The sequence below is a fragment of the Acanthisitta chloris genome, unplaced genomic scaffold, assembly GCF_000695815.1.
Source record: "Acanthisitta chloris isolate BGI_N310 unplaced genomic scaffold, ASM69581v1 scaffold34334, whole genome shotgun sequence".
Lineage (NCBI taxonomy): Eukaryota > Metazoa > Chordata > Aves > Passeriformes > Acanthisittidae > Acanthisitta > Acanthisitta chloris.
Genome location: NW_008671587.1, coordinates 1 through 12,578, shown reverse-complemented (window position 1 = coordinate 12,578; position 12,578 = coordinate 1). Strand labels below are relative to the sequence as shown.

Sequence of the window (12,578 nt, the reverse complement as noted above, 5' to 3'; positions counted from 1 at the left end):
TGAAATACAGAAGGCTGTGCCATGCAACCTTCAGAAAGTCAGTCAGTTTACCTGATTATTCTCTGGTTTTCAAGATGACCTTAAAACAGGACTTGAGTAGGTTTTAGTTCTTTCCAGTTCTGAAAAAGCACTTCAGAATCTGATTGGGTTTTCTCTTTTTTTTTTTTTTTCTCTCTCTCTCTCTTTGTTTTTTAGTACCAAAAACATCATCTGTATTTTTTTTTCTTCCTGCTAGAAAACCTCTTTTTGAGCCTTTTAATTGAATGTGATAGGAGCTTTACTTGGAGGCATGGAACTGTTAGCTGATATGACTGTTGATGTATTTGTTCATATTAAATGAATATTTAAAGAAGCTGTTGGAAGGGAGGTGGGACACAGGATTACAAACTCCAGCAAAAATACATTGTCTTCCCTATTGCTCACTTGTAGTATGCTTATTTTAATAAGTCAGCATCTTTCTAGATAAGCAAATATGTCATCTATCATAAAATCAAAAAGAGGGAAAAAAAACCCTTATGTCTACCACTTAATTTTTGAAAGAAAAAAATTTGGTTTAGTTGTGTGCCTCAAAGAAATGTGTGAGTGGGAAGGCATGGCCGTACACACATATTTCCCGTTTTCACCTTCAAGTATGACAAACAACATTTTGCCTTGATTTGTTTTCTACTTTTGTTTATGCATCCAGGTAGAAAGTCTAATGAAGACAGTAGGAGAATACAAAGAGTCAGGCCTTGTGTTACCCTGAAAAAGGTAAAGAGCTTTGGAGCTTTTTTAGAGCCTGTATTTAAACAGGCAGTGTTCTTACTAAAAGAATCTTTTTCTACTAGAAAGATGTCTCTGTTTTATCTAGGTCTTTCAGGGGAAGTACCTGTGACACTATCTGTTTAGATTGCTCTTGTTGGACTTTTATTTTTAGATTTCCCCTTCCCCCTCTCAAAATATATGAGAGAACTTTAGGGCAGCCTCATTGTTTTTGACAACTCCTATGATGTGTGGGAAGTCCTAATACATAGGTCTCTAGTCTCGTAGTTCTGCTTTTTTCATATTCTATGATGCATAACTTCCAAAAGATACTAACTTTTTTTTTTTTAAATTTTTAGGGCATGCACAACTAAATTGCAATAGGCAAAACTGTAAAAGCACAGTGAATGAGCTGTGAAGGCAGAGGTCTTTTTCTCCACCTCTCAAATTCCACTGTTGAGTCCCTCCCAACAGCCACTAAAACCAGTCAAGGAACAGCCTATAAGACCAGCAGATTTTTAAGCAGGTAGGGTTAGATATAGCTACAGAAATACATGTCTGTAGATCTCATCATCACACAGTAGAGCTGTAGAGCCAGAGGGATGAATAATGTAGTGATGCTGCTTATCTAAATGAGATTTATTTGAGAATAAATAACTTCTTATTTAAATGAGATTTATTTGAGAATAAAGAACAGTAGAGTGTTCTCTATGAAAAAGGGTAAAACAGCAGAGGACAGAGAGGACTGGTCTCTCCCTCCCCCTCCTCCTCTGGCCACAAAGTATTATTAACTAATCTCTCAGGCAGATGTTTGACTCCAACTGGGCTCTTCAGAATGAACAAAGCCCACATGAGGTTATTTTGCCTGTATTTTTGCTCCTGTCTGTAAATTAACTCTTACTCATTCTACAAAAACAAAGTGAAACATTTATAAACTTAAAGCCGTGTTCTTTAAATCATAACTAGGAACCCCAAAATATTTTACTTCTAATAACTAACCTTTTTCAGTCTTGTATCAATGATTTTAAAAAGTCTTTATTAGCTGACATGCAGTCATCAGGCTGTTATTGCTAAGAGCAGACAGCTAGCTGCTTTAGCATGCAGATTTCTGTGTGGGATTTCCCATTTGTATGCCAAAATGTTTTGTAGACAGCTTTAATGGTTGAACTGGAAAAAACACTGGGGGAAGTCTAATGCAACCTGAATTGTGCTAAACAGCAGGGCACACTGGTTTGAAATACATGTCATACTTTAACATGTCATGCTGTTGATCTGGCAGGCTACGTGAGCACTAAATACATGTAAATAACATTTTGAAATGGATCTTCTGTGGTTTATTAGAAACTTTCTCTATTTTGTTCCATTCTCACCCCAATGTAAGCTTTAACAGGAAACTGCAAGTTAAACATCAATGGCTGTTTCCACTCTTCGCAACTGTTTCTCAGCACAGAACTTACTAGTTGTTTGACTAGTACCCACTGGAATGTCTCGTTTCAGATCTAATGCTATTTTGTCCACTTTCTTTGATGCACTGAAATCAATAATCTTAAGATTCCTCATGCATGTACCTTTCTGGTACAGAGGCTTGTGTAAACAGTCACTTCAACTAAAAAGCCCTTATATGTTCATTTTAGTTCTATATGGAGAAGCACAATGATGTTCCATTTCCATTACAGATGGAAACAAACTGGGCAGTATAACCAAGAACATGAAACAGACTCAGGAATGCACTACTGTGTTACTGGTTTAAGCAGCATCATGTAAAGTAAGATGCTATTTGTACTACGTAGAAACAGGGTGAATTTTATGTGGGAAGAAGTGCCATAATGTTAATCTATGTTGTTTAAGATGACAGAAGATACTTTCAGCTGCTATTCCAGACCTTTTAATTTAAAAAAGCAGAGCTGTGTAGGAGAAAGTAATGTATCTAAATTATTATTTCTCAGCTACTTAGCATAATTTCCAAAAACTTGCTTCTTTATGATTGATCAGTGTGGATCAGCAGGTCTAGTGATACTGCCTGACCTCTCCCTTTGCAAGTACACCCCAAGGTGCTAATGGTATGTGTGCACACAGACCTGCTCATTCGGACAGAATCCCACTGCCCTCCCTCCCCTCACCTGAGGCTCTAGCAGGGCTGGTGAGTGGGTAAAGTCCACCAATACTGGAGAATCTGCTGTGAATATTAAATGAATTTCATGAATATACATAATTTACAGCAAATTGATCCCCAGAGCACACAGTATACTCATTAACTCAGGCTTCAATAGTAAATGAGCAGATAAGCCCTTCTTCTTATTCCTGAAACCTGTTATTTTACTTTTATAAAGGAAGGTTTATGTAATCAGATTTTCCCTTGAATACCATAAACAGCAATGTGACACAGATGCATGTTGCCATTAATGAGAAGGGATTGCTTTCACAAGTTATCTTCAGACTAGAGCATAAATGAGGGCTTCAGTTATGAGCAGGATGATTCTGGGAATTTCTACATTTTTTTCTTAGTGCTGTTGTCCTGCACCCATCTCAGTGCACAGCACAGCCAGTGGCTTCTCAGTTCCTGGGAGCTCGCCTGAGTCCACACATGCCAGGCTGCATTCCTGGGAGCTAATTCTTGTCTAGTAGGTATCTGATAAGTGCTTCAGGCTTGCAGTTGGGAGTGGGGGTGGAGGCATGGAGGAAGACATTCCTGAGATGACCACTGGATTATTAGAGATCTACAGGCAATCGCCCACCAGTATCATTCCTAAATGGAGTGGTGTGACACTGGGGCATAGTGGCCATCTCTGATTTCCAGGCTACTCCAAGACCCTCCGGCCTTGGCTCTCCTGGTGCACTGCTCTCCCCTAACCAAGGATTTTGTCATGTAAGTCAGGGATGTGGACAGTGCCTGTCTTACATGAGTGTCCCTGTATTTCACCAGTTGTTTTTGTGTACTAAATCTACCTATGTATTGCACAGGAGCTTACATCAGGGACAGGCATGCTGTCATGTAATAACATTTCTTGTGAAAACTAGGATGTAATTGTTCATGGGCCAAGATCATGCAGACTGTTGCATCTGCAATTTGGTTCATAGAAGTGCTAGGGAGCTCTTCCAAGCTTAACATCTGCCCTTAATGTTTCATTGTCATGGCAACAGCACAAACCATCTCCTTGTGAATAATCTGCTTTGCTTCTCTCCATCTAGGTTTTAAGCAGGAGAAAGAACCATAGGCATAGTTTTCCCACTATTTCCCCCATAGCCCATGAACATTTTCTCCCTCTTCCCTTTCCAGAAATGTTGCTGGGGGGAGCAGGAGCTCTGTAGGAAGATGGGCAGAGAATTTCACTGTAGCAAGTGACTGTGCTGTTCTGTCTCCCACAGAAGAGCACAGCAACAAATGGCTGTTCTGCTATAACAATGAATCCCATTTACTGATAGAGAAATAATATAAATGTAAGAAGTAAATATGAAGGATTTTAACATAAAATGCTGACCCTGATTTTAATACAATATGTGCATTTATACCAGATTAATGTCAGAAAGTAATGTTTCGATGAAATCAAGAAATAGATAGAGAAGCAAATGACAGAGACCTAGCAGTAACCACAGCTGCTTAGCTAAGTTTCTCAGCGCTGTTTTCCCTTGCCTGTAACTCAAATTGCATGTTTCCTGGTCAATGTTTCTTTTTGCCTTCAGATAATTTTGGAAATGTTAAGCAGGCTGAGCAGAAACGCCATGTTCCATAGTTACTTCTCTAATGATGAGAGAACAGGGATGGTCCCTATGGCCTAAGAGCAAGGGTGCGACTTCTACTCTTTGGCCTTCACAACACCCGAGATTGTCCAAAACTTGTATTGCAGCTACAAGACAGGCAAGTTCTCTCTTCTTCTACTACTTCCATGTTTACATAAAGATGTTTCAGGTGAAGGTCAGAATACAACATTTTCTCCATTTCATAACAAAAATGAATCCCAGGGAGATCTTTCCAGTGAGGTCTGCTTAGCTGTGGTGCTGGTAGCTGCTAGACATAATTCCCTCTAGATTCAGTAACAGCACCAAGAATCTTGATCCTAAGGAGTCCTTGTCTGTCTAGAAAACAGCTGTACAAGCCATTTGTAAACTGTGTGTTGCTTCCTCTTCTAAGGCTGCTCTTCAATAACATGCTAGGTATATTTCTGATTGAACAGTGGTCCCTCATATTGTCTTTTGCCAAGAATTGAAGTTTGCTTTTGAATAGCTTTTATGTGTTCTCTTTTATGTGATTTTATGTGTTTTTATTATTGCTATTGTCCTAATATTTAGGAACCTTCACCATAGCTCAACATACCATGCTGCGTACGTAGTGCTAAGTGCTGATTTCCAGCATTATCTAGTTTGTTGAGTGTTACTTAATAGGGTCACAGAATTTGAAACAAAATAATGAACAAAAATTGTACTCAGATCATGTATTGAGGTTGAACAGCTTTGTGTGTGTGCATGCTGCACATGTGCCTGTGTGTCTGTGTATGTGGTAGAGAGGGGAAGGAAGAGGAGTGAACTGTGAAATTTCAAAGAAATGCTTGCACTAGAGAGCAAAGCAGAGATAAAGGTGGGCTCATGGGAAACAGCCTTCAGAGAAAGTCAAACCAGCACTCTTTACAGAATCATCAGAAAGGAAAAGAAGTTTATAAAAGCATCTTCCTTTCCTATTTAAGAACCCAGTTTTTCCTTCATCAGTCAGTGAAAAATCTTGTTAGTTTTACAGTGTACCACTCCAGCCTCCCTTTCTCTAGGTGGTATGTTGGATCAAAAGTGACCATGGCCCAGTACCATGTACATCAGTCACATTTTTTCTGGTGTTATCTCATGAAGCTGCCATAAGATAGCTCAAATTGCAAGAGTTAGGTATCTGGAAGGGCTTCCAGCTGTGGATGGGGAGCCAAACACCCATTACCAAACTTCTCATATATTCAGCAATAACATGCAACCAGTGAGCCATTAAAAAATTAGACCCATAATTACATAATTTGCATACTCAAATTTAAGAACATTACAGCAGATACTGTCCATGCTATGTATCATGTACAGTTCATAGTCCATTAATAATACTTGATTGTTAATAGCAAGGATAGGCTGTCATCTGATTTCAACTACTACTATAACATTTCTTTCCCGATGCACTTATCTAACCAATGAAGAAATAATTTTAACAGCTGAAGCCAGGAGACTGCCTATGCAGCTCCATAGAATATGCAGCCCATTGGCTGAAATTTGGCTGAAAATGCACTTATCTTCTATGTTCTAAAAATTAAAAGTTGTAACATAGTATTCTACACAAAAATCCAAAATACTGGTGTCACGTATTTCTTAAGACAGTTTATTTGTTTTATCCAAAATAATAGTAATTATGACAAACCCCCAAACACTGCAAGAGCCATACTCCAGCCTATAGAACTTACTTTGAAAATCAGTATATAGACTGTGGGTGACAGTGTTAAAGGTCAGGAAAAGCTCTAATAGTGAAAGTGCCATCCAGTATCTGGTGGTGGTTCACATGTGTATTTTGAAACTGAACTAGTAGCTCTTTACCTAAATACAGGTTATCTGCTGTCTTGAGGTACTGGAGAAATGCCAGAATTATTAATGATGAGGAGAGCTGTTGGGGTTTTTTTTGCTCAGCTGGAAATGTTTTACTGCAAAGCTCAAGACTCGGATCCTTTTTATATGCAGTATAATTCCAGCATCACACATGTCCTCTCAAGGAGTTTGCAATGCTTTAGATTGCAAACCTACAGACCTGTGTAAGCCAAGGGAGCAGGCTGCTTGAGAAAGCTCGTTAAGGCAGGGCCTTGGAGTGCTACAGGGAGAAAACAAGTTGGTGCACATTGCAACTTGTGGGGCACTTTTCAGAGCTAGCAATCAAGTGAAATTATGGGTCAGGCTACTCCACGTGGACTTGACTGTTGCTTTATCTAAAGAAGGAAAAGACCAGCTCTGGTGCTGCTGTAACTAGTACATGGTGACTGTAACCTAGATGTACATCTGAGCATTTTGGCTTATTCTGGAATCATGACTTAGATCCTTGACACCTGAGAAACCATTTAATCACAAATCACTTAAAACTCCCCCTTCTCTTACTTTTCTGGAATAAGCCTCATTTGTTTTGTGCTCTTTGTAATGCACACCATAATACAATTTTCAAACATACCATTTTCACACTGGTTATTGTATAAACTCGTGTGTGCACCCATGGCCTGATTACTAGTCTTGGTGTGCCAAACTTCAAGGAGCAGGCAGAGCTGACACTCAAGTTTTGATAAAAATTTAGAATAAATGGTGTGAAGAGCAAAAGGAACGGTGAGAGACTTGAATTTTGTAGAGCTTGTATGTAAATATATTCTAGTCCTTTTGTATGTGCACATTGTGACGGTATAATCATAATTGCACTGTCTTTTAAGCCAGGAATACACCAACACAATTGCTTGACCTGAAATGCTCTTTCCACACATGTGCCACTGTGGGAGAATCCTTTACAAGGTGATACAGCTCTGTCTCAGCCCTACTGTGGTAAAGCGTGCCAAGACCATGATGGAAATGACCGGACTAAGCTTTCTGCAATTAATAGCAAAAGCAGGTAAGTAAATTTGCTGTTTGAGCAGTATTGAAATTATGAAAATTGCTGCTACACAAACCAGAAAAGAAACAGAAAACGACTACATTTCTAAGTCACAGGAGGCTGCTTGCATAACACAGCATGAAAAAGTGGTAGCAATGGAAATACTGTCACATTTTTAAGAGGCCACCATTAGGGATAAAGACTAGAAAGACACAGACATAAAGAAAACAACATAATTGGCAAAGACATGCTAAGATTTTCCAGACCAGTGTGTGCATGTATATATATATGTACGTATATCAAATACAGAAAATGTTTTGCAAGCAATTTAATTATAATTTAAGTACTTATGGAAAACACCATCAAAGAAGAGAAAACCCCCAAACTTTCATTAAGCTCAGTTGCATATCTGTTTCATGCAGAAGACAGATAGATGTCAGGAAGTAGGTGACTAATGAAGTGGAACTCTGAGAATCCTTGCCATAGATAAACAATTATTAGAGAAACATTCAGCCAACCAAAATAAATAACATTTTGTAGAAGCCTAATGGAAAATCCTTTAAGCCATTCATAACAAATAATCCCAGCTAAGCATAAAACAGCAAACATGCCAATGATTTACAGGGGTTCTTTTTTTCATGGTGCTGTCTTAAGTCCCAGATATGTATTTTTATTCCATAGTTAAATATCTCTATGTGTCTGAAAGGTGGTAATTACATTTAACATGAATATCCATAAGCACTATACAGTCTTATTTGTAAGAGCTCAGTGAAACACAGAGCAAAGAAGTCATAGCACTTGTATCCAAGCTGCATGCATTAAAATATGAATTATTGTTCCACAAACAGGCAGTGGAATTACTATTTCAAATTATTTTTTTGAAGGCTTAGTCTTCCCATAGCTGCTTGGAGTCTATAGCAATCAGGACAGCTCTGAGCTGTGCACAGGAACAAACTGCATTCAGCAGAGGTTGGGCACTACCTCTAGAGAACAGTAAGAGTGTGCAATGCAATTTGTCATCTGAAGTAATGACCCACCTGTAGCAGCTTCCTGATTCTTTTCAGGTTATGTATCAGGAGCAGATTTTTCTCCTGTGAAACCCGGTCTAGCTGTTCATCCACTTGTATTACCAAATTCTGTAGAAGGATCATTGCCATTGCTTCATTGTTGGCTGCAGCCTCCCTAAAGGATCCATGAACAAGAACCACACATGTTTAAAGTGTCACATGATGTGTCAATCCATCAGTACAGAACATTATAATCTGTTCAGAAATCTAGGCAGCAAAAAAAGGCCTTAAATATATGGTGAGTTGCATATAGTTAGAGGTTTGTGAATAACTGATTTTTATGATTTTGGAATGGGGTTTTTTTATATTCACGTAGATATGCATCTAATAAAGACAGGGTGAGGTGTTAGCACAGGCAGTGGAGTCAGCCAGAGGAGACAACCAGGGTTTTCTACTCTCTGCTCCAGGGAATATTTACATACTTCTAGCTCACTTGTCAAGAGGAAATGGGGCTTATGCAAACTGTCCCTCTCACTCCGTCACACAGACATAATTGCTGAATTTGCTGCCCAGTTTCAGACATAGTTGACAACAGGCCTGAAGTCCAAAAGAGAGTAGGTTGTTTAAATTTCATGGAAGTCTCTCAGGCTGGTAGAAGAGAGGAATCCAAATTAGTGCCTCCACTGAGGAAAATGGCAGCAATAACTTGCTCCAGGAGGCAACAGCCAGATGGCCAGTCAGCAGATATATCTCTTCACACCAGGCACCAGATGAGCCTTTGCCCAGCCAAATTATTTGGGGATACAGGAAGGCTCTGAAGCTACTGGTGAAGGGTATGTAGGGGACAAAGGACACAAACACAGACAAAATTAGGCTTTGCTGGTTCTGCTGTTCATGGTACAGTTGGTACATTAGCAAGCATAACAGAGGAAGAGCAGTGCATCCTTGTCCTTGGGATAGTCTCTCTGCTTGTTCCCCAAATGACAGATGCCTGTTTGAGATATGGCTGCTAAGTCTAACTCTGGCAAAAAGGAGATTTTAATGTTTCCCCTGTTTCTACAGCCCCCATAAATACTGAGCTAAAAACTGTAAGGAAAGATTGTATTCCTTATCAATGTTTTTAGGTGGGGTTTGGTTTCTTTTTTTGGTTGGGTTTTCTGTGGGATTTTTGTTCGTTGGTTTTGTTTTGTTTGTTGGTTTTGTTTTGGCTTTTCTGTTTGTTTAGGGGTTTTTTTTTGTGCAATAGGTCTCTACCAGCCCTGTGAATTTACCTTGAAAATTTGAGATGTCTCTTTCTGGTATGAATAAAATTAATTTTTTACATTGCATTTAGTTTGGAATTTCCTTAAGATAAATATCCAATGAATTCAATCCAAATTTGTGCATAAATGCACCTTCTGGAGAAGAGTTCCTGTAAATAGCTGACTTGCTCCCCAGAATTATCTGGCTTAAAGTGCCGTTTCAGACAAGTGAATAATTTTATGCTGCAATATAACATTTCCATTGAAAACTAACTTGCATTATTTTTTTAAATGAAAAAACCTGTAATATCATTAATTTTCTAGACCATTCTAATTGGATTTTGTTTAGGAGTAAGTTCCAATGTGAAACCTTGCCTTCAGATATTCCTTAAGTTTAACCTTTGACAGTTCATTGGGCTAAATCCATGACTAGAGGAATACTGTTCTTGGAGTGCAGATGCCTGCACAGTTCATAAATGAGTACCCTAAAACCTGCCAGAAACCAAGAAAGTTGTTTGTGATGGAAATAATATGAAAGAGCATAAATGTAATCCTACCAATCTTGGCTTTCTATCCATTGTGCTAGTAGGTGACGGATTTCCATGGGGAAGTTGTCATCATAGAACTGGTCTACCTGCTCCAAAAACTTTATTTCCAGTTGTTGCACTTGACTCCATTGGGACATACTGCAAAACAAAAGATTAAACATGTTTGCATTCAGAAGTGATTATGAATTACTAATCTCAAGTGCATAAATCACTTATTTTCATGGCAATTCTTATATACTTTAATATTTCTGTTTATTCTGTCTTTCAAAGCAGGTGGTACTTGAGTAAATTTTGCCAGTTAAAGGGAAGAGGCAGAAAAGTGAGCAAGACCATTAAAAGAAGTTCTGGCTCTTGAATGGGCACCTCTGTCAATTTCCTTCCTTAATGTAAATGTTTTGGAGTACTTTATGATGCTTTTATAAAGTGCTTGCCTAAAGATCTTTTCTAAAGATTTACACAGTATCTCTCATCAAGAGAAGTAATTTAGGATTGTACTATTCAAATCCAGATAAAACTATTCTTATTGAAGAGCAGTAGAAAGAAACAAATTTGCTGTCTTCTTGGTGAATTCATACCACTCAATTTTTTCCTAAGCTGTAATGGCTGCATGTTACTGTGCTGTTCCTAAACCCCCCATCCTCTCTTTGGAGAGTACTGTTTTACAGTCTGAATTATTTATCGAGTACATCTTCTCCATTTTAAATTGCCATAGAATTATGATATTTGATGTTACAGAAAGAAAAAGTAGGCATAAAGTCATATGAAAACTAAACCAAGCAAAAGTAGCACCACCCGATGACAGGGTCTGAAATTCTTAGTGAGAAAACTATCCCAAGTATGTTTTGGCTCTTTACAGAGATCCTGGAGACAGAAGCTGATTACTTCAGATTTCATGTGTGCTGAATTTAATACCTGCTGCTCTCTGTGTTCTAAAGATGTGGTTTTGAGTGAGCAGACTCTCCACGAAGACACATCAGCCTAAGTAACTCTCTCCACTCAGGAGAACATTACCTTTCTGAGACTTGCACTCTAAGGTCACACACCGTTAGCCTTAATCTGCTAGTGAAAACACCATTTCATTGTGATGTTTCCAGGGCAGGACAGACTGAAGATAAAACATTGCCTCAGAGCAGGCTACACCAGGCTGTAATCCCAGATGTGGCACATGGATAAAAAGTTGGTGGTAGGTTTGAGAATAGGGCCACCCTGAGTGAGCACAGGAGAGGGATCCCTAGCATCCTGGACCTCCAGTGTGCTCTTCCAGCACCCTGATCCCATAGCAGAGGGGGTCTTTCCTTTCATCAGGATGTTTGCTGATGTTTATAAAAGACATAAAATTCGGTCATGGACTAAAGATTGCATTGTAATAGATCAACAAATTACATATCTGCTTGAACATTTATGATAGAATCTTTTCTTGAAAAATAAAGATGATTTTTTCATCAAAATGGACGATTTTATAGAAGGTTGACCTTTTTATAAGCAACTTTTCTATTTCTAGTTCTGAATTGTAGTTTCAGAATGTCAACAGTTTGAAAGAGAGAAGGCATCGTATTTCTAATGCAGTGGTCTTTCATTTTGCATTTTCTTAAGTCAGAGTTAAAAGAGAAAAAAAGAGATGAAGTATCTCAAGGTGTAATAGAGTCCTGAGTACTTACTCATGGAAAACTGACAGGTTTTACTTTCTCTGTAACAAAGGCTGATCAAATGATTTGGTGTGTGGTGTGAAGGACACTATATATAACATCGAGGGAAATGTGTCCAGTGACATTTCCCTCCTCTTTATTACTTCCATTCTAAGAGGAAAAAATATTGCCTGAATATTTACTTTATTTCCATAAATCACTGAGGAGGAGTAACGTTAAGGGGCATTTCACTGTTTGTATTGCTATACTGATAGTTACAAAGAATCACAGAACTTACTTCTGGAGATTACATACAATGAGCCAAATAACGATGCATTCATAACTTATAGAATAGAATCACAGACTGTAAAGGTTGGAAGAGACCTCCCAAATTGAGTCCAACTGTAACTCTTCCCTGAACTGATGCTCGGAAAAGAAAAAAGAGATCTGTAGGCCTGTTCACTTTCAGTGGGACTTTTTAATTGCAATTGCCGGTGAATTCTGTTGATTAGGACATCCTGAAAACATTAGTAAGGAAACATAATCGTTTTATCTAAAGAAAAAAGAAAGGCAGCAAGATTTTGTCCAGTCTGCCACCAACCACCTTAGGCCTTCCATGTACGGTGAGGGGATGCTCCCGTGCATAAACGCTTGCAAAGCGCGCGGGTACAGCTCGTTCCTGGGATTTTCGCGATGTACTCGGTACGATTCCCTTCGCGCAAAAGGAGAGGCAGTGGCAGCTGGGAAGCTCGGCCAGCCGCAGCTGGCTGCGGCCGGTCCCTGGGGTGTGAGCCAGGCGCGGGCGCTGGCTCGCGGGAAGCAGCGTGTGCAGCGCG

General features: G+C 39.0%; 1 protein-coding gene across 1 annotated transcript in view; it reads right to left on the bottom strand.

Moving 5' to 3' along the window:
• Positions 1-10,254, bottom strand: part of STAT4 (signal transducer and activator of transcription 4) — a 37,620-nt gene extending 27,366 nt beyond the window's left edge. Inside the window, exons 1-2 of the mRNA XM_009074158.1 lie at positions 10,127-10,254; positions 8,359-8,503 (exon numbers count right to left, since the gene is read on the bottom strand). Coding sequence (XP_009072406.1) covers positions 8,359-8,503; positions 10,127-10,254 — 273 coding nt within the window. The remainder of the gene's footprint in view (positions 1-8,358; positions 8,504-10,126) is intronic.
• Between the last annotated feature and the right edge of the window lie 2,324 nt (positions 10,255-12,578).